Source organism: Thermobia domestica, chromosome 18, assembly GCF_964235325.1.
Source record: "Thermobia domestica chromosome 18, izTheDome1.hap1.1, whole genome shotgun sequence".
NCBI lineage: Eukaryota > Metazoa > Arthropoda > Insecta > Zygentoma > Lepismatidae > Thermobia > Thermobia domestica.
Genome location: NC_137471.1, coordinates 104436902 through 104460933, shown reverse-complemented (window position 1 = coordinate 104460933; position 24032 = coordinate 104436902). Strand labels below are relative to the sequence as shown.

General features: G+C 36.1%; 1 protein-coding gene across 5 annotated transcripts in view; it reads right to left on the bottom strand.

The window, feature by feature from the left end:
- Strump (WASH complex subunit strump) overlaps window positions 1-24032 on the bottom strand; it is a 579189-nt gene that overhangs the window by 111762 nt on the left and 443395 nt on the right. For all 5 annotated transcript variants that reach the window (XM_081746920.1, XM_081746918.1, XM_081746916.1 and 2 more), the window contains exons 16-17: window positions 12092-12254; window positions 3722-3824 (exon numbers count right to left, since the gene is read on the bottom strand). In XM_081746920.1, coding sequence (XP_081603046.1) covers window positions 3722-3824; window positions 12092-12254 — 266 coding nt within the window. The remainder of the gene's footprint in view (window positions 1-3721; window positions 3825-12091; window positions 12255-24032) is intronic.

Below are 24032 nucleotides of genomic sequence, written 5' to 3'. Positions count from 1 at the left end.
TCCCTTACGCAGTTTTTTGCATCCCACCGCGTTATGAGAAAGTAAGTAATCTCACCACTTCGATGAAGCTAAGAGTCAGAAACTGGAGGGAACATCATCGTGAAGTATTAACGAAGCAGCATCGAGGGACCGACGAACCTCGCAAACCAGAAAAATCCGGTTCAATAAATACCAAGAGCATCGAACAAAAATTAGCAGATGGTGATATACGTGGCGCTATCAGACTACGGATATTCGATGACACTGTGGCTACGCCACATACGTCAGTACTACATGCTCTTAGAGAAAAGCATCCAGCCCACGCTCACTCATTCATGAATCCTGAACAACCTGAGGACTCGACTACAGTAACTAAAGTCTCTTCCATCGAATTTTTAAAGGCCATAAAATCCTTCCCCTCTGGTTAGGCAGGCGGAATGGATAATCTCCGTCTCTCAATCTTAAAAGATCTACTTATAAATCAAGACTTTGTTTCAAAGGAACGCTTAATCACATCCATTTGTGAGTTTATGTACTTAATTATATCTGGGAAAGTGCAGACCATTTTACGACCATTTATTTATTTATTTATTTATTATTATTATTATTATTATTATTATTATTATTATTATTATTATTATTATTATTATTATTATTATTATTATTATTGTGCTTCACTTATAGCACTGAAGAAGAAAAGCTGTGGAATTCGCCCGATAGCTGCTGGCAATGTTTGGAGACGCTTATCAGCAAAAATTATCTGTTTCCGGATACGAGATTCATTAATTAATATACTATCACCACACCAACTAGGGGTCTGTATACCATTTGGAGCAGAATCAGCCGTACATGCTGCCAGAATGTACTACTCATCTTCCCATACTGAAGTGAGAGCATTTTTAAAAATTGACTTCCAGAACGCCTTTAATGAACTCAACCGAAACTCAATGTTACAATCTGTTAAAACTTACTATCCATACATCTACCTATGCTACTCTGAACCAAGCAATATTTGTATAAGTGATAACATAATTCACTCACAACGTGGACTACAGCAAGGCGACCCACTTGGACCAGCACTGTTCGCCCTAACCATCCATCACATTATTAAGGATATTAACACAGATTTAAATATCTGGTACTTAGATGACGATACCATAGCTGAAAATATCGACGCGCTATGCGCTTTTAATAAAATTCGTCTAGAAGCTTCATCTATTGGATTGTTTTTTAACTCTACTAAATGTGAAGTGAGTTTTCTGAATGCCAGAGTTGATGAAGTCCATGACCTTTATGAAAGGTTTAACGAAGTAGCACCTGGTATCAAACTCTTATCACCTACCAATGCGGAACTTTTAGGTGCTGCCATCTCTACCGAACCAAGGAGCAAAATTTGATTGGAGAAGATATCAAAATTAGAATTTTTCTTTTCTCAATTATCAAAACTTTTGCACACTCCGCTTATTATTTACTACGAGTTTCACTCTCACTTCCAAGATTACTATATTTCCTCCGTTGCTCCCCTTCTTGGCAGAATGATAAATTACTTGACAAATTCGACCACACTCTTAGAACAGGACTAGAATCCATTCTAAACTCTTCTTTGAAAGACATTTCATGGTTAGAAGCTTCCTAACCAGTTGAGAATGGAGGCCTTGGAATTCGTCGAGTCATGGATATCGCCATACCTTCTTTCCTCGCATCATTCTATGGCTCACGAGAACTAATTGGATCTCTTCTTCAACAGGAGGTTGACTTAGACTCGATTCGAGATGTACAAGAATGCATCGATGAATGGACTAGTCTGGTTGGAATGTATTCCCCACCTAACGACAAAAAACATGTCCAGTCTGTTTGGGATGAACCTATAGTCAAGCTTCGTTTATCTTCACTCCTATCATCAACTAATAACCAGATGACAAAGCCTGTTAGCTGTCTCCTCCTCCAAAAACGGAGCATGGTTTCTAGCCCTACCTTCTCCCACACTCGGCCTACACCTTTCTAATGAGAGCTTTCGTATGGCTACAGCTCTGCGCTTAGGTGCTAATATTTGTGAGCCTCACTACTGTCCTGCTTGCAACGCATATGTTGATAATAAAGGATTACATGGTCTTTCATGCAAAAAAGTCGAAAAGACAATCTCGACATGACCTTGGTACCGCTGAAAAATGGAAAAGCGTTAGTCTGGGATTTCACATGTTCCGATACGTTTGCTCCTTCCAACTTACCCCATTCTTCAATTCAGGCAGGTCTCGTCGCTGCTCAGAGAGAATCAGGCAAAAGGCTAAAATACTCAAACCTATTGGATAAATACTGGGTCATCGAATAGCAATCAAAACTGGTGATCCCCGAGCTACTGCATTCTTTCCAACGTATCAGCATTGCCATCCAGCGCGGGAATGTGTCATCGATCTTAGGCACATTACCTCCTGGTAAAGAACTGGATGAGATTTTTCTGCTATAACCCACAATAAGACGGAAGTAGAGACATCCTAGGAGGCTGACAACCACTTTGACGATATTCATGAAGAACGTTTTGAATCCAGTTTGGATAAATATAAATTCTTGGAAGTCATGGCTAATACCGGTAACTTTGGGAGTGGTAGCAACATTATCTACAGATTTTACTTTGTTGCTCAAAATCGTTAAAGACCCGAAAGATATTGTTGTAAAGCTGTCCGATGTTTATTTTGGAACAAATATGATGGTTTCAGATAATCTATGTATTCTTAGATGTGCTTATAAGGAAGAAATAATGTCCGTATTCCAATAATAAAGAATCAGCATATATTGTTTTTTATTTCTCTTACATACTCTCTCTCTCTCTCTCTCTCTCTTTGTCTACATATACACCTGTATATTGCAATAGGTATCAGGAACATGATTTTTTTTTTTTTTTTTTTTTTTCATTTTGGACATGTGGTTTAAGGTTGGTATTCAAATCAGAAATCTGTTCCCATTATAACAATGTTAACGTTCCTCATTTTAGCATCTTCGTATATAAATGATGAAAGGGTGAATAAATGTGACTGAGCTTTGAAACGTGCCAGTTCATCTGATTTTGTTTTCTCAAGCACTTCAAAACAGAACTTTATATTTAAAAAAATGTTTCCATTCATTGGAAAAAAAAAAATCTTCCTGGAGGTAGATTCAAACTGCGCCCTTCGATGCCAGCATTTCAAGAGCACTACTAAACACGCTTGACCACCGAGACAACTTATGAAGGAATAGGTTGTATTATTGCTAATATATAGCTCCAAGCGCAGGTTCACACTTGAAGTTTTAAATAGTCGTTTTCTCCCTATTTCAGTAATTTCAACTGAAGATATTGATTGATTTTGCATATTGGAACAGTGCATGAAGTGTGAATTCAGTGTGCATGCAGAATTCAACGCAGAAATACGTAGTTGTTTGCTCAGTTCATGTTTCTGTTCAATAACTTGACATGTTAGTGAGTGTTCCTAATACCTGTGCACTGTGTCGAGTCATTTTAATTTTCCCCGGGATATTCTTCGCGTAATTATCTGACAGACTAACGTTTCAGAAGAATAAAGTTTTTTCGCTTATAATTTTCTTATTTTGCTTTATTTTTTCTTCAAAATTATAAATCATTATTCATTACTATATTGTTTTGTGAAGGAGAGCACAAAGAAGCGATAATATATTAAGAAAACTGAGTTATTAATGAAAATGTGGAAGTTACAGAATATGCGAACTTTTTATTGCGGAGCATAATACTTACTGATAAGTGCTGTAGTTGGTGTAAGACCTTTGGAAACTGTAGAGAACATTTCCAGCCATTGTTTGTCTTTCAACACTCCTTTCTGTAGAGTATTCAGGAAATTCTGGAAGCAGAACATACACAATTATAAAAGTTTTGTACGAAAGACTCCAATCAGAATAAAATACTGCTGGACATTAAAAATCAACACACGGAACGAGGCATCGAATTGACTGACAACAATGTGAAAAAAAAAAAAAAAAAAAAGTGGCGTATCGCGACTTCGGATTATGTTTCCAGGACATTACTATCAGTGTTGAAAGGAAGAGGTGATCATAATATTCAATTGCAGTCTCCTGGCAGTGAATATACTATGACATGCATGAGTAAGGGCCGCACGGACCGAGAGGACACACTTCTAGTGCGTATGGGTATGTCGGTATTTTATTTTGTTTCGTTCTTTAATATCTCTAGTATTTTCTTGGAATGCTAAGCTGTTCCCTCTATTAAATACTTCGCTCGGAGACATTTAAAAATTTGGGAAAGGCAAGAAAAGAACATTATCTCTACTGAAACTAAGGGTGGAAATTAGATCTTAATTTTAACATTAGCTCTGGAATTGAATCGAATATGTGACATACCCTCTATGTATGGATTTTGTGGTACAGACACACAAGTTAGACATTCTTGAGAAGTGACGGTGAAATTGCTTGCTGCCTCTACAATTATAAAGTATTTGAAAACACGATGAGCTGATATCAGGGGATTTAAGAGTTAGGTTACTGTAACTATTAGATCAAACTGAAACGTTGCTAATAGCCGTCCTTCTCAAAATGAAGCATAAGTATTCCAGCGTTGTCACAAAGACTGATAGAACACTGTACACAAACATTAAAATTTCCTGAAGTCATGCACCTTAGATTAAAATTTTTAAATTACTAAAGAGACGCAGCACTCTCTTACGTAACATACTAATAGAGTGTATGTGAAATATAGAGGAATCTAGAAACCATCTACTAGGATAAACAATTGAAAAGAATAGTTTCCTTCTGACAATCTTAAACGGAATTTTACGTCGTTTTATGATACTGTCGCTTTTGGAAGAGAAGCTGCGTGTTGTGTGTTCAATATTGTTACACATTTTTATCCTTCATTTACTTGGAAACATAAATTTTTGATATTTCCTCTTTTATGTATGAATTCCACAAATTAGACAACTAAAAGTGTATCCAGCCATCTGTACACAACACCCTCCATTCGACGCATTCACTGAAATTCGGTAGTTTCCATTTCTCTCTTGAGTTTATAGAGATCGAACTGGAGCCTGCAGTTACTTGAATGAGCACGTGCAAATCGGTAAAATGGGAAAAGAAACGAGGTGAGAAGAAATGGTAATGATTTCATTTGAGAATAGGAACATTAAATTATCTTCCATATATGGAAATATATTATCCATATATTAAATTATCTTAATCGAAAAAGACCAAAATGACTAGTCGTAAGTTCACAAACTAATACTGCAACTTCATTACACAGTAGGAACTCGAAAAGGGATTGTCAACACACGGTGCCCACTCTTTCGGGATTTCGAAATTCCCTGACTTATCCATGTTTTCCAGACAAAATTGTAAAAGTTCCAATAATAAAATTTAAAAAAAAGTAATACTGATAAATAATTCTGAGGCTATGCACTACATACTACGTAATCATAATAAACAGATGATGTATGACAATCGTAACGTACTGGAGCTGACAATACAACTAGGGAGCTCATTAATAATAAAAACTTGCATTTCTTGTACTTACCAGAGAGTTTTTACAACAAAATTATTACTGTAGCACTGAACAGAATTTGCAGGTATCACAACTGTGGTTCACTTAACAATGTGTCACTTAATTCAGGACACATATACGCAGTATGACGGATTCCTTAACACTAACAAAATGGTTAAATATTTATGTTGTTTGACACATGCTTCAATTAAAATGCTTTCTTAGTTTAACATGCAGTTTAATCAAATGCACTGCAAGGTGCAAAACAATGAACTTTCGAAAAATTCAAAGTATATTAGCCTAGTTCTTCTAGGTGCTAATTTCATTTTCAATAAGAGCTAATTACTTCGTTCCCGGCCTCTGGCATAAGCTTCAACTTCTTCTTTTCCAACTCTTTCACCTGATCAGCAGCCTGTTTTCTTTTCTTCTCAGCCTTTTCTTTGTCTTTTATCTTCTCGGCAGCAGTTTTCTTTGTACTCTGTAATTATCTGGATTGAACATTTCGGGCAGCATGAATCATTCTTTTCTTACAATAGAATTCACACCACCACGAGCATCAATGGAATCATACACTTGTCTCGTTGCCACAAGGCTTTCCTCCTTTTAATTTTCAACCAATCATTCTCAACTAATAAAGAAACCTTTTTATGGACCAGCATTTCTATGCTACAAAGTCAGAACAAATTGCATGAAAAATTTGAGCTCCTTTGAGCTTTCGGAAGGTGAAATACACTGCATCCAATGGTGGTCAAGTTTGGTGTTTTCTCTCGAGTAAGACTTCATACCCTACATGTGGCAATATACATATCCATTTGTAGTTTCTGTCAACTTTGTCTGTCAAGGTGCCAGATATCCAGTTATACTCCTCAAGTATTTCAAGATATGAAGATATGCATTTATACGCAAGATTTGTATTCAACACAACAAAAGGATCGAGACATGAAGTGGTTCTCGTAATTTTGTACTTCAAAGGCGACCTTTACGTGACTTTCTTTACGAGCGTCTGTAATGCCTGATGGCATGACTGTCACAGCTCCAAAATCTCGAGAGGAGTAGCTTTCTTCTTTTTTTCAAGGCATCCCTAGTCGAATAACCCAAATCTATGTCTTTCGCAGGAATTAAGTTGCTGCTGTCACTAACATCCACTTAACTTAGTAGTTTCTGTAGGATCTTCTTTTACAAAACGACTCGTGAATGACCGCATCAAAGACGATAATTCTGCACATAAAAATGGTGGAAGCGGAGCATAAGTCTGAAGTTCACGAAGAAAAGATTCGATGGTAAAAGCAAAAGATTGGAAGAAAGCTAATTTCACACTAAATAACTTGTCATTTACATATTCTATTACCAGCTGAAAGTTTGTCGATTTTTGACACTTCTTGTCACGAATAGCACACTCAACATACATAACTGAGTTAGGTAACATTTCCGTTGCTCTAGTTGCTGCAACCTTAATATTTTCTATCCACCTTACCGAACAAAACTTCAAAGGGAAAACTGTTGATTCTGTGTAATGAATATAATCAGCATTTCTTGCGGAAACGTCCTTAAGATTATAGATTAATCGCAAAATTTCGACAAGTGTCCAACCTGTCATCTTGATGGCTGCCTTAAACGCACAATTTAGCGTATGTAGTCCACAGCTGCAATAGCCTAAGAATAAAGGATCAGAAGGGGAATTTTCTGCTAAATCTTTTACAAACTTCAGGTTAACATTGGGACCATCCATGGAAACCTGTATTATCTTTTAGAGATTGACGTCACACAGAACATGTTTAAATGCATTCAATAGTTCTAAAGCGCAAGTATTACCAAGAAAACCAGATGCAAAGTATCTGAAGGACACTTCATTCGACTCAGGATTCCAGAATCTAACAAGAATATCTAGCTGTTTCTTCTGAGATACCTTATTCAAAGTTTCATCAAAACCTACAACAAAATATTTACAGCTGTTCACAACATTTTTCAGTTCTCTGTTGACCAGTCCATGGACAATTGTTTGCAAGATCGTTCGTTGAAGGTTTTTTTTTTTTTTTTTTTTTTTTTTTTTTAATTTCGCTATTAGAAAACATTGTTACAATATATACAGTCTTAGCAGCACCATGAAATGACGAATGGGGCATAACAGTTTGCAAACACCATAAAATTTCTGCTTTTGTCATACTTTGGGCAAGAAGTAGGAGTTCAAGCAATGATCCCTTGGCCATTTTTATTACCCACCTTTTCTGAAATGGTGCTTATTTCACAAGTAACACTCGATGAAGAAGCATCTGAAACTTAGGGGGCTTGACGCAGTTCCATTTTCGACCTTATGCATTACTCCTCCTGTAAGCTACAAGGTTCAACTTTGCTTGCTCCGAAGCCTGTCTGTCTAGGTCGCTGAACAAAGGCAAGACCGCCACGGATATGTTGTTCTCGCTGGCAGCTTTTTCCATTACGGTACGAAACATACAGAAGATATACCCAGCTCGTGGCAATAACGCATCCGATTAATACGTTCGAACGCATTACTGCCACGAGTCGGACGTATAATATAAACACTGATGAGGAGAAACAACGTCCTCGTAGCAATTTTGCAATATTCTGAGTAGTTTCCTTGAGAGAGAGTCTAATAGTGGCACCGAAGGACCACTGTACGAACTAAACTTCCGGACGAGGGGAATTGCTTGCGTATTGTCGTTAAAAAGCCCAACGCAGTAAGATATAGCAATTGACAACCAATAAAAACGAAAGTAAAACTGAAAAAATGAGAAAGTTGTTTGGGCACCATTAACCAAATCCTGGTTAAAGTAACCTGCTAGACCAATATTGAAAGGAGGTCTGTGGGATTGAGCCTCCAAAGACCAAACCATTTTGTTATATGATTATTATTATTATTATTATTATTATTATTATTTAGAAATAGGCAATTATTCGTTTAATTTAGATCTTCATAAAATTTCTTGAATCTAAATAGAATTCTCTGACTTTTCCAAAGTAAATCGAATTTTCTGACTTTTCCCGGTTTCCAGGTCGAGTGGCCACCCTTCAAGAACTGTTCTTGACACATTTCAACATATCGTACACAAATTTACAAATGTCATTGCCTATCTTAGACTTATGACTGCACGAATATTCGTTTTTTTATTTCTTGACAACATTAGGAATACAACGCTAAATAAATAGCTCAGTATGGACACTCAAGGCAGACAGTTTGAAGAATGACAAATTTAGTACTTTATATATATATATACTCTTCATTATCAGCACATTTATTTGTGATAATAGAAAATTATATTTGAACGAAACACCAGAGGTTCAAAAAATGCTGCGAAGTTCATCAGCCTCGAAAAGTGTTGAGATGAGGATGGATAGGCTTCGCCACAGCATCTGAAATGAATATTGGAACTTGTATTCGCGAGCTGTTTAACGTATTCGACTACACCAAGATGTCTGTTCCTATTTTCACGGCCGGGACATTTCAGCCCTAAGGGTGGTGGTAGCCCCCAAATCCACCACGCTGACAAGCACCATCCCTAAGTCTCGTCAACATCATTTTCCTTGACACCTCGGGGAGGATTATAAGTTTTCCTTGTCTGGGTTTCGAACCACCAATCTTACTGCAGTATATATATATATATATATATATATATATATATATATATATATATATATATATATATATATATATATATATATATATATATGCCTTAGCGCATTAGCGAAGTTGATATTTCTAAGATTGGTGGTGGCCACAAACCTACCACTAGTACCACCACTATCCCTAAGGCTCCTTAACATAATTTTCCTTGGCACTTGGTGTCAAGTTCCAGTGTTCGTTTTAGATGCTGTGGCCAAGGAACTCAGCTGATTCATCCTCATCTCAACACTTTTTGAGGCTGAGGAACTTGGCTGCACTTTTTGCGCCTCTGGTGTTTTTGTTCAGATTTCACTTCTTTTTGTAGTTCACCACATGAATATCGTATATTGGGATTCTCAATGGTGACATATTGTTGGATTGAAATTTAGAATTGTGTAGTTTTAAAGGAGTCATAATGTGTCATATGCAACATTAGTTCCCAAGGGCTCTCCCACCGGGAATCGAACCCAGTACCCTGTACAACAAAGGCGCACATGGTAACCAGTAGACCAGCGGGGAGAGTTTCTTCTATTAAATATCTGTCAGAGAGCTATGTCCAAACGAGATTCTAATTCATTTACCCAAGCCACAAAATCATGATTGCTAATATCTACATGATGAGCATGTTGAGCAGTTTCATACTGCCTCGGGTTTCCCTTCCAATGATATACACTTTTTAAATAGCTTGTAAACTTAATTATATTTGCCACCAACGTATCTCACATAAAAGACGAACAATTGGATTTCTCACTTCTCGAAAAACTTCATAACTTTTAATCAGTGCGATGTGTGCCTAATCAATGCGATGAGTGAGTCAGTCAGTGAGTGAACCGATTTTTGCTTGGTTAATCGCCAATAAAAAGTTTCCCACAGTACATTCCTTAAATTTCAGACCTTTTCCATACTCAAGTCAGTATAAGGTACTTATATGCAGAGTTTTACGTCTCTATCTCATTAAAATGTACTTAATCAATATGATGAGTGAGTGAATGAACCGACTTCAGCTCGGCTAAGGACAGTTTTTCGCCCATGAAAAATTTCCCATAGCACATTCCTCACAGTTTGGACTTTTTTCATACTCAAGTCGTTACAAGTGACCTACATGTAGAGTTTCAGATGTCTATGTCATTGGGAACTAGCTAATCAATGTGATGAGCGAGTGAGTGAAAAGATTTCTGCTTGGCTAAGGACAGTTTTTCGCCCATAAAAAATTTCCTATAGCACATTCCTTAAATTTCAGACTTTTCCATACTCAAGTCATTATAAGGTAGCTTTATGCAGAATTTGATGAGTGAGTCAGTGAATCAGTGAGCCTAAAAACTGCATATTTTACGGGTCCAGTACTCGAATGGTTGAAGCTAGAAATGTGAAAGTTGGTATGTGAGCACATCTCTCAGATATGTACTAAAATTTTAAACTTCATACTTCTACCCTTAATAGAATCGTTTTTACAGTCTCGAAATTGGCGATTTTACCCAAAACTCTTGTTCGTGTATAACATGCTTACCTTAGTGCAGGCCAGTTATCATTTCCAACGAATTTTCTTCGTGGAACTTGGCTACCGTGCAGTGCTGTGCATGTTGATATTCTAATAATTTCACGTTAACGTAGTCAAAGAAATAAATCAATAAGAAATAATAATAACCAGTATCTTCTTCATTAACAAAATGTATACAAAACTTATAAATTGCTAACGATATTTAAAGGGTAGTAGGAGATTACTAAAACTGCTGAAAGAGATATAAAGTACAACAGTTTGTAACTCCTGAGCCCGTTGGCAGAACTTTCTGTGTCTTTCTGCGATGAGCTTTTGTAAGTTAAGAATTTTCTGCAGCAATTCCAAAATAAAAAATCAAGATGATACTATCATATTTTTAGTACAGCGTTATATGGCAACTATTCTGCACAGGCGCGGCAGATATTTTGCGATAACATCGCAGATCGCGGCATGTTTTGCTATGGGGCTCCTGAGTATGTTCCTCTTTATTGCTTTGTCTTGTGATTAATATCATACTTCACTATTCTTTCAAAATTTGTACATGAAACTGATTGATTATCGATAAAACTGGCTTGTTTCTTTTCATATATCGGTTGCAGATTTGAAAAGAGATGAAACACAGTTAAAAACAAACAAAACAAAAAACAAAGGAAAGAAGAAAAAGAGATAAAGAAACTTAGTACCTGCAGCTGAAGGATTTAATATAATGAAATGTAGGAAAAGAGTGCTACTATGGAGCCTGCTCATGCAAAGTAATAACGCTAATTTCTTTGAGCATGCCTACCTAACAGTAATTTCCCCTCACTGAACAGCACAGCAGGCTGAATATTAATTATTACCGGTACGTAAAATCCCGTAGATACCATTTAAATTCCCTTCAAAAACAGGTCGGGGAAAGTTAATCCCACAAAGTTGGAAGGCTGGTATAGGGGCTGGACTTCGGAGCACTTTAACAGGTGCAATACTTTCTAAGTACTTAGTGTTTGTAAAATCTAGACTACAGTTTAGCGGAGAAAATATGATTTCACTCTACCAAACTATTACACGCAAACGAAAGCACTAAAGGTAATTACTTTGCACCCTACGGATGTGATATTCAGGCACCGTTTTCACAGTCTGCTATTTGAACTACAAGGACCTTCACTGTCACTTGTCACATTAACATTGTGAGAAAACTGCACACAAGACCGAAAAAGAAACTACGTTATACCTTCGCAAGAAATGACTAACTTACTGGCTTTGGTTTTGCTCTTTTTAGCCGCTTCTCTTCGTCATATCTTGAATATGCTGATTCTCAGTGTGAGCCTATAGTTTAAGTTCCACTGTCTTGTCGTATTCCTGCTTACTGGAACAATACCTTTCCTGTTAACCAACTAAGAAGTCATTTAAGATAGCATGTTGTTCCAAAAGTTTTTCACAATAAATGTTTTAAAAGTTAGTAAATCTGAAAGTATTTATAGAAATTAAGTGTAATATTTGATTTATGGAATTTGTTTATTACCTGTAATTCAGTAACAATCATGAAGGAAAATAATCTGTCGAGGCCAGTTAATCCGAAAATTCCCACAGATTTCGTGATTTTAGAGAAAAATTTGATGTTGATTACTTCTGCATGAGTTTTCAAATCATACCATGATGTCATCTGCTCTACATACACAGTTATCCTGCAATAAAGAAAAAAAATATAATAAAATATCTTTCAAGGTATATTGTGAGATCGTATTTTTTTATTGGTCAGATACGCTAATAATAAAGGTAATATTGAGAAATATTATTTGACCTATTCTTCTCCAATCAACTTGTGTGTGCATAATTAAGTACCGTATTATCCTTAGACAACCAAAACTTATTTCACATAATTGCGAACTTACAATACTTCATTTATCATAAACTTTAATTGAAAATATAGTGATGCATAAATATTAATTGCCGCTTGTCTCAGTCGTGAAGCTCTTGTAGAATCGATTGCTAACTCTTGTTATCCAGAATCGTGATAAAAGAAACTCAGCGATTCCCAATGCTGTTGTTATTGTTGAAATGTGCAAGACAGTTAGTATTTATCTGTAATAGTCAAATAGGGCTACAATTTACGCATAAGTATTCAAATTACACAATATCAATTTGGCTGAGACTTCTATAGCTCATTCTCTGGCACTTCATCATAATGAAACTATGTTTATTGCAGTTTTATTTATTTATTATTATTTTATTAAAAAAGTCCGTGTACACTTCCTCCAGACATTCATATGTTAACAAATGCGAACTGATTTTATTTTAGGTCTTCGTTTAGCAACGCTAAAAGATTTGGAGATGGTACCACGAAATGCATCCGAACAAGTTTTTCTTACTATTATGAGAGAAGGGAGAAATCTCCTCAAGTAGAGTAGTACGATGCGATTTCATAAAATAATACACAATTTTGTAACCAGTTGAGATTAGATTCTCATGTGATATGATTTATATAATAACTAGTTAACAAGTGTTCTCAGGACATAATATGTACCAATCTCAGTTGCCCGAGTTCAGGTGAGTCAGATGGTGACACATTTAAGTGTACAAAACAAATAATTGCTTAAGATCTCCGTGAACCTGTAGGTTTAAAAAGAAACTATGAAAATCTATATTTACATTGTACATTCACTGCATCATTTTGTATCATCTTACTGGATTTGATCGGATTTAAGTTTAGCGTCCCGTTCAGCAGCGGGGCTATATAAGATGTGGACATAAAGTTTAACGTGGAATCTGAATATATGAGCTCCTCCTGCTGTTCTATCTTAGCTGTTTACAACACTCGAAAAATATCAGGAGAACCCACATAATGCAATGTGGCACACGTTGTAGAACAAATAAAATAAAGAACATAAGACGTAACAAGTTTGTGAAGCAAAACCTTACTTCCAATTAGTATCTACATATGCGAAAAAAATATTATCAACCACTAGTAACTGACAAAGTACCGTAACAATTTGAGAAGATGCCCTCACATATTGGTGCGAGAAGTTTTTGCAGAGTTCTACGCATTTACCACACTGTTAGGGAATTGCTCCTTATTCCCGGAGTATTAAGATCTAGAGAGGGTCTTTAAAATGAAGGGAATGGTTATAAGCACTTCCAAAAATAGACTGACATCAGATCAGGGTTTGCCCAAGTAGGCCCAGCCCACCTTAAAACCCACCTGGGTTTTTGAGCTTTTTGGTAGTATATTGTTGGTACAACCACGGTAATTACATTGAAAGTGATTTTTATCAGATTTTGGACTTTCCTAGGCGAATTAGATGCTTTCACGTTAAGGTATAGAACAACACAATACCTGTTTAAACTTCTGAATGCATTGAATGAATTTAAAAAATAATAATAATAATAATAAAAAAAAACCCTTAGCTTGAGGTAATTATAGAACAAATTAATGTATAGATTATGCTTATAGCCTCTTTGAAGTAAGATATGCAATTTTATATTTTAGAAAATACTTTTCGTGAAAAGTGTGCTCGCTGACTCAGCGACGCCGAGGAACGTTATTCCTCATCGGGTTTAAGGCCATAGGTGCCGGTACTAATAAATATGTAGTGCATTAGTAAAACTATTAGTATTATTGTTTTATTACCTTTGATGGTAACACAAGTATTCTTCAGTAAAATTTGGTTTTCCAACAACAACAGTTTAGTTCAGTTATTTGTTGCTACTCTTCAAATAAGCATTCTGCAGAATCAACACCAGCAATAGCGTAAAAATTCTTGTCAAATTTAAGAAGCTTAATGCTCGGAGTTTCGAAGATTACGTAACTCTTACTATTTCAAATGTTAAATTCAAACTTCCTTACTAGTGGAAGTTTCGATGTACTCCAAAGCTGCATTTTAGAAGAACGAAAAAAAAAAAAAAAAAATCGCGAAAGAAGTGCTCAGGAAATTCCCGCAATTCAACGCAAAATGCGTCGCAACTAAATAATTCAACAATAACACTATTTATTTTACGCTGGAAAATATTGAATTTCATGTAAGACATTTTGAAACATTTACTTCATAAAATATGAATTATGTCTGTGTTAATTGTTTTAAATTAATTTTCTGGAAAGAGCCGTCTTGCAACAAGTGCTCGGGAAATAGGACTAGCTCAGGAGAGTAATACTCCCAGAAGTAGGAACAAAAAACACAGCTTTGATTGGTTGGAATTATCCACTTCTTGCCACGTTGCTTTCAAATAGCAGAAATCAAACGATTGTTGTTGTCGGTCTTCGTGCCCGAGTGGGCTAGCGCTATACGCTAGTAACGAGAATCTCTTTGGCGTGAGTTCAAACCCGGCCCGAGGAAAGTTTTTTTTAACATTTTTTAAATTTTATAACACTTTTAAAATTAAAATAATATGAAAATAATACTCAAAAAAGTGATTTACTTACTTTTGTGGAGATAAGTAGTAGTAGTAGTAGGAACGAGTTAGAAGCCCCCCAGGGCTCGTTTTGTTCCCCTTGTACTCCATATAAATTTTGTGACCAACTTAAAACAACTGGCTAGGATAATGCGTAAAACAACTGGCTAGAGTACCGCGCGAAAAAAACGTACTTTGGGGAGCATTACTCTCCCGAGCGGGTCGTCGGGAAATTCCCGTAATTGAACGCACAAAGTATCGGAAGTGAACTCCAACCAGTGGCGGCGGTTGGACGTTAAAAGTAGCGGGGGGGGGGGGGGAAGACATGATCTGAATATTTGATATCAATGTTAGTTTTTCTGGTTGCTTGTAACACTTTGTTTGACGAAAAGTTGTATAACTATTAGGACCAGTTAATATTCAGGACTATTAGGATCTTTTTCAGTTAAAATACCGTAATCTTGTTTTATATTTATTAAGTAAATTGACAAGAGCAACGCAAGTAGATACTAGCCCTTTGTACTCTTAAACAACGAAGGTGTAAGAAGAGATTTGATTCCTTGCTCATGAATATCTGTCTGGAAAATTGTGTGATCAGATTAGGGACCTATTTAATAACAAATTTCAAAACAAATGAACAGAAAGGATAATATTAATCAAATAATCATAGTAATGAATAATGAGGCTTGTTTTGAAAACGTTATATTGAAACGGGAAATTAATGAACAACTTATATTTTTAATTCCACGCATGCTATTATATGTGTTATTACTCTTAGAATGACAGTGAATACTACAAGCATATGCTACGACATTTAAAGAAATACTTTTGCAGCTTCCCGAACCATGTTCGCTGTCGTTAAGTACAGTTTTCACTTTCTTGGAATATATCAAAACGCAGCAATACTTAGTCACTCTACATTTCAGTTATACAAAATAATCCTAAAACCTAGAATTATGCTGAATTTACTAAATTTAATTGTATATACAAAACTGTATATGTACACCCCTAAACTCGTATTCCTGCACTGCACTGCAAAATTAATATTCCTTACTGAGTTCCTTCGTTACTAAGCAGTCAGCGTACACGCCTTTGACGTGGGAGACCCGGGCTCGATTCCCGGGGACAGCTCACGTGGTTCTGACTCCCCGTTGATCATTAAGAACACGTCTCATATAACTTCGCTGCTGAACAGGATGTTAAACTGAAAAAAAATCAAATCAAAATATTCCTTATTATTAGAAAGAAGAAAATACATTTTAGGAACTGTCGATTTTTGTGCAATTAAAGAATAACTTGTGAAGGAATTCTTTTCTTGCAAAATGTTATCTCAATTAGTTCCAGAGCGGCTGACTAACATATCGAGCCCTTGCAAGAAGAAATGAAAGTACGCTCGAATTATGGCGCTCCAATAGGTTATTTTTTGGGACATTTTTAATGGCAGTTCAAACGCAATTCCTGTAGCTTTCTTAATTCCACGGGAGACAACCAATAGGTACTCATGGAACAACAAATATTTTATGGCACTATTTTTATTCTATGAACCAATAATATATACAAAATTTTATATTTCCCAATGAAACTATATACATTAAAGGGTAATTTCAAAAAAGTGAGGGGCAACTGCCCCCCTTTGCCCTCCTAATAGCCGCCCATGACTCCAACAATAAATCTATTCATTTTAAACTGGAAAATATTTATGTTGTATAAGACATTTTGAAACATTTATTTTATAAAACACGAATTATGTATCTTTGTTTTAAATAATTACGTGTGTTCATATTTGGCGAACATCACTGAGGCTCCTGGGATGATTCGATCTACATATGTTCTTTCGTCTGTCTATACCACACATACTACAGGGTATCACTTTCGGTATTTTAAGTTTAAATTTTCAGGGTACAAGCACCAGACACACTAAATTTCCTGTATAGATTTTGGCGGCATTACCAACGTAAACTTTCAAAATGGCGGCCATTCTTTTTTCAAAATAGCGGATATCCACGCTACAAAGTGCAATTTTTGGTCTTTTAAGTTGACATGTTCAGAGTAGAAGCACGAGACACTCTAAATTAGCTGTATATACTTTGGGAGCGATCCATCGTAAAGTTTCAAAATAGCGGCCGTTTTTTCAAAACTGCAGTGAATAGAAAATTGTTGTGATAATTGCGACAATGATAATCTTGAAATATAAATCACATTTTAACACTTTTACCTCAAAAACATTGAAACAGGGTGCGAAATCCCGGGGGGGCGGGAGGGATTTCCCCCCACCAAAAATTTTATACTTGCGTTTCCCCCCCACCAAAATATGTAAGGGGGGACACTTTAATATGAAAATATAAGTAGGTCTATAATGAAATTTTTCAAACAAACAATAAATTTGAATGCATGCCTGTTTTTCAAAAACGTAGTTTAGTTGTAAAGGTATCAGATGTTTAACTTTGTCGGCTGTTTCTTTGTGACGAGATGGAGACCTTTATTCTCTAGCGTACCAGTTGCTTGCAAAATTGGTAAAATTTCTTAAACAGTTGACGAATCTACAAACAGGTTTGCGGATAAGCACTTGCTTTTATATGTAACATATGTGGACGAAGAAAATAACCATTGTTGTTGTTTTTATAAATTAGTACCTGTAGAAAATGCCGATGCAAAATTCGTTGAAGAGAAAATTATTCAAGCGTTTTCCGAAGATGGCATATTTTTAATCTTAAAGAAAAGCTTGTTAGATTTGGTTCGGACGGGGATGTAGTGTTTACTGGGAGAAACAAGGTGTTGCTGCCCAAATTAGAAGAAATGTCGACCAGTGTCTAATTAGCGTACAGTACATGGCACATCGAATGGATCTTGTATCTGAAAGAGTTTTTGATGTTGTGAATGCTGTTCACAATTTTGAATATTTGTTAGGCGAACTTCATACAGCTGCAAAACTTAAAAGTATCGCAACAGTCACAGATGCCGCAGGACTGCTAAAAATCAAAAGATTGTTTCACATACGTTGGATTTCAAATGAGAAGCATGTATTATTTGTAGTCTTTACATATTTTTCTTGTATAATGCAATTCCTACTTTTGGAGTATGAAAATGCTGACCATTTCAACAGAGATAGTTTTAAACTGAGTGGTATTTACAAAAAACTGTTGGAGAAAAAGAACATTCTATTGCTCGGTTTTCTTCTGGATATTGCATCCATTCTGTCTAATATTAGTAAAACGATGCAAAGGGAACCAGTTTCGTACAATGAAATAGAGCAAGAATTGAATCTTTAATCCAAGCTCTGAGAGAAATGCATATGAAAGATGATGTCTACCAAAGTCTTTGTATTAGTGCACTGCAGACAAGCGTCTGATACAGGGAGTGATGATAGTGAGTTTGATCAAATAAGGAGGCAGGTAATCCAGGGTTTAGTAGAAGAAGTGGAAAGAAGGTTTCCTTCTAATGATGTCCTAAAGTGCTTTTCAGTGTTCGTAATAACATGAGTAAGATCGTTTATACGGTAACGTAGACGAATATAAAGAAGCTCAATTGTTTGGATTAAATCCTGATACTGCAGTGTTAGAATGGCTTGGTTTGATTTAGTTTAACGTCCCACGGTTATGCCTGCTAGGCTAAAGGAGACCTGGACCTACTGATTATAATTGAATCCGACCAGTTTGGTCGTTCAATTGTACACCACCGGGAATCGAACCAGGGACCACGAATCGAAGTCAAGCGTGCTAGCCACTAGACCAAACGGGGGTTCTACAGTGTCAGAATGGAGAGAGTACAAGTCAAGTTCTAAGTCGGTAAATGATTTTCAAGTTCTTAAAGAATTAACGCGGAAAGTTCGTTCTGTGCCATTATCAACTGCTGCCTGTGAACGTGGAGTCAGTGTTGTTTATATTAAAAGTTTCGAAAGAACCCGTATGTTGGCGAGTACCTTTCAATCTTTATTAACAATTAAACTCAGTGGATCTCCTTTAAAATTATGGGATGCTGTTACTGCTGCTCATACGTGGACCTCTTCTGACCATCACATGTTCAACTCTCGTTACCCACGGAAAGAAAGTGAAGTAATCTTAATTTTTTTCTCTAAGGTAAGATACGTTATTGCAAACTATATTTTAGATCTATAAATACAGTAACACAATCATTCATTACTCGTATTATTGTGGCTCTCTCCGCTGGTCTACTGGCTAGCATTCGCGCACCATCTTCGGTGCACGGAGTCCCGGGTTCGATTCCCGGAGGAAGCGCCTTACAAAAATTTGAACGATTACCGTGGTTCGGATTCCACCTTAAATTGTAAGTCCACATCTCATAGCTTCGCTGCTGAAAAAGGACACTAAATTTAAATAAGCAAATCAATCGTATTGTTGTATTTGTGCTTTCATTTTCTAAGGTTTAACGTCCTACGAATATTCAGTAAAACTAAGGAAGACGGTCATGATGAGATAGATAATAATGGTGGATTAAGATAGTGGAAGGAGGCGAGAGGACCCCGAGAAAACCCACACACAAATTGTTTGTATTCCACAAGCAGAATTTGGCGCGAGCTAGGATCCAGCCAGGGATTCCACGCACCTGAGGTGAGCGCTCAACCACTGAAGTAGCACGGCTTTTTGTTGTCTATCAAGTATTTGTATTAAAATTATATCTGTTATTTATAATAATATATTCTTGCTAATAATACAATATAAATACATAGTATTATTTAGACTTACATAAGTGACCGGATATCTGAGCGACCAAACTGAAATACTAAATACTTCGCGAAGAAACGGGAATTTCATAAATAATAAAAACTATGCTCTGACTCTACTGCTCATGGGGATCTATGGCTGGCCAGGTGAGGCGCTTCAAGTTAGTAGTTCTAATGCTTGGTTAGGACATCGGTTCTCAGGGACTATTATTTCTGGCTTATAGATCTCTACCGCATTTTCGTGAATGCAGTCTTCAATATGATGGTAAACACAAGGGTACTGTGGTCCCACGGGACTCTAACCTTGGACCGTATGCACCGAAATGTATATTAAATGTAGTAGATATGTTATCAATTTTGGTTAAATGAATAAATAACATTAAAGTATTTTTTAAATAATAATATTGACTAGTTTGAACATTAATTATTATTATTATTATTACTAGTAATAATAATAATCCATTAAAATTTCAACTTTTTGGAGGCTCTACGAAGCATTAGTGTGGATCGCTGACCTTCTTCCCCCCCACCATTTTCAAATGATTTCGCACCCTGCATTAAAATATTTCGAAAAAAACCAAGTAAACCCGAAAATACCCGAAAAAGCCCGCATGGGCCTCGGTGGGTTGGGCTTTTTCAAAAAAACCAGGGTTTTTTCAAACCCTGCATCAGATCACTTCAATATATATATATATATATTTCAAATAAGAATACGAAAAAAAAATAACGTAAAAATTTGAGCAACACTCCCACATTTTTTCTGGTATGTTTCCATGACTTTATGCAACAGCAAGGTAAAAGTGCTTACAACTGAACTAGGTAAATGAGTTTCAACCTATGACTAATCTTTACACCTGCAAATGCAGTTCGATGTACACATAGAGAAAGCAAATAGTATAGAATCCATGCCGCGCCGACGCACTGTAAGTGAGAGAAATATATTTTATTTCTAAAACCAGATAAGTTATTGCTATTTAGAATTATTCAACACTAAATGGTAATATCACACTTACACACATCTTCTTCCCTTTCCAGACAATACCGTCTTCTTTCTTTCGTTTTTGTAAGATTCCGGGATGGATAAAAATATGGTAACGTTTGCCACGAATGAACTAAAAGAATACTACAACAAAAATGCCATAAAATTGTAATCCATTTCCAAAGAAAAATAAATTGTGAACCTTACTTCTGGCTCCAGATCAGTCATAACAGAGAAGCGTAATGAGAAACATAACTAAATGACATTGCAACAAAACTATAATTGAACTACGAAACGGAAAGATTTGATACAAAAACAAATAGACACATAAACACATATATATATTAGTTTTCAAAGCAACTAATCACTTGGCACTTATTTTTGTAATGAACTGAATGTCGTGAGGAGTTGAGCGAATGCATAACAAGAAACGAGAATTCATGTATGAAAAGACTCATTTATGTTGTCGACCCCAAGCCACTACAGTGCTCTTCTATGTTATTTGCCTGACTACTCTCGCATCTAGTCTTGAGCGTTGGCCTCTCATCGAGGTTCATATGTGAGACTGATTTATATATAGAATAAGAAAATGTTCAAAATGAACGATATCGGAGACATAAAACTGCACCTTATTTTCATCGCCCTCTACGCGGTTGAGACAAAGGAATCTGCTCCAAACTAGTTTTCAGGAGGTTCAACAAGCATATACAAACGAATAATGAAAATAACAATGACATTCGCAGCCTTTAGTGTCTCGCGACTTACTTAAATGTTATGTTCCATAAATAATTTGTTGTAAAATCGAATTCATAATAATGGCGCCCAAGACATAATACTGTAAAGTTCTGAATACAAATTTTAAATAAGGAACCCTGTTTACATTATTAAACTTATAAACACGATAACGAGAATGAAATTATTTCAGAACTTATCATGTTCTTTACAAACACAATCCGTAAGTACAGTACTAGAAAGTTAATAATGTTATACATAACATTCTCATTCCTTTACGCAACACTGCTTGTGTAAAATGTGAAAACTCACCGTTTGATTATATATATGAGAAAATGCACAAAAACATTGGTATTGGAAGAATTACTAAGAAATTATTTTGATAATTCTGCAGAAATATATTGAAATTCAAAGTATCTGTTCATTTTGTGCGAATAATAAATAATAATAATAATAATAATAATAATAATAATAATAATAATAATAATAATAATAATAATAATAATAATAATAATAATAATAAACCTAAAGAATTGATTTCAATGTTCATCACATTAACACACTATAATTCAATGAACGGTACATAAAGTAAATTCCATACAGATATCTTCCTAATCACAGGTGTATTCCATACAGTTATCATAAAAATGTTCTTTCTTGTGCATGAAGAATGTTAGTCCAACAAGGAGGACCTTTCCAACAGTTGTAGATGACAGAAGAAACTATGGTAATAGCATTGGAATCCTCCTTTCCAATGACCACCATCTTTACGAAGAAACTTCTGTCGGGTGGGGGAGATTGCGGGCGACAGTGAAATTTAGAGCTATGTCGGCGGTAGTTCACTACCAGGAAGACCACCGCTCCGAAATTGGTCTAAATGGAGTAGCCAACGAAGAGTGTCTTAGAAAAGGGCTTCACGTCTTCAGTAGCCGAGTTGGAGTAAATTATATTGATCGGTATGGTAACGTGGGCATTAGTCCCAGGCGCGGTCAGAATGACTTAAACGGCTGGAATATTGCGGGGTAGAAGACAACGAGAAACCACCGCTCTGTTTTCTCTTGGTTACGGACAGCAGAAAAAGAATATATGTACAATGGTCTTCCACAAGTAAATGTGTAGTTCTGGATGTAAAATAACCCCATTGGAATCTCCCAGAAGGAGATGACTTGGGAAAGACTATTGGACGAGAGAGAAACAGTATACACTGGAGAAAGGAAGGGAACATCACTGGAGAAAGGAAGACAAACAAGAGCAAAAGGTTTATCATAGGGATATGGAAAGTACGTACCATGCTACAGGGAGGGAAATTAGAAGAATTTTAAAGATGAAATTAAAGAAAATAATTTAGACTTGGTAGGAGTTGTGAAGTTAGATGGGAAGGTAAGAGGAAGTTGAAGAACGAAGGATATAGAATGGTCTACTCAGATAATGAAATTGGCAGTGAATGGAATGAAAAGAATTAACAGTTATAATGTCAAGAATTAAACAAAGAAAAACAAAAAATGTTGGAGATATAGACATATGCACCGACTCCTTCACATACAACTGAAGAAGTAAATGAAAATTATGAGAAATAGAAGAAATGATAGACAGCGAGAAGAAGGGTGCATGCATAATTTTAATAGAAGATTCCAATGTACATTTGGGAGAAGGACAGGAAGGTAGTGTCGTAGGCAAGTATGGTTTAGGGAAAAGAAATGAAAGGTGGCAGGGACTGGTCAATTTCTGAAAACACAGTTCAGTACTAATTTAGAACACTTGGTTCGATATGAACAAGAGGAGAAGACATTCATGAAAATACTCACGAAACGGCCGACGATATGAAACGGACTATGCTGTGATTAAGACAGATATCGGAATAGTTGACCAAAGCGAAAACTCTTCCCTGGGCCCACATTTCCTATGATCATAACCTTGTGCTGGCTGAAATGAACATTAAATTGAAAAATGCAGCGACAAGAAAAATAGGCAAGAAGAAGTTGAACACTAAAAAGTTGGAAATGAGGAAGTAAGAAATCTTTTCGTGAAAAACTTAAGAAAAGTACTCAAACGAGGAAAGGATAGGTGCAGGAATAGCAGACAATGAGAGCATATTAAATTTTTACATACAGCAGACTGCAAAAGAAGTAGTAGGTTACCGCGGAAACAAAACGGCTAACCAAGTATGGGTGAATAGATGTTGCAGAAAATTAGGGAAAAGAAGGCGTGGAAATATGCTAGTACAGAAGAGGGCAGAGAGGTGGACAGGAAGGTAAACAACGAGTTACGAAGGGAAACAGACAGGACAAGGAAGAGTTTAACAAAACGAAGTGAGGATATAGAAGAATTACAAATAGTTGGGGCATATGAGGAAGTGTAGAAAAAGGTGAAATCTCTTAAACTACCGAGAAAACACGGAAGTATTATAGTGGTGGTAGAAAATAAGAATGGAAAAATAATAAGCAACAGAAATGAAGTCTTACAAAAGATGGGAAGAATATTTAAACGACTTACAAAGATTAAGGATAGACCGAGTGGCGTAGATGTTGAAGCAGAAAATGAAGTATGCGAGGATGACAAAACATTTAATATTCTTCGGGATGAGTTTTTAAAAAAGCTATTTCCGAGATTAGGAATGGAAAGGCAACCATTAATCAAATTCACTAGAAACATGGGAGACAAGCGCAAGAAATGTGTGAACAGTTC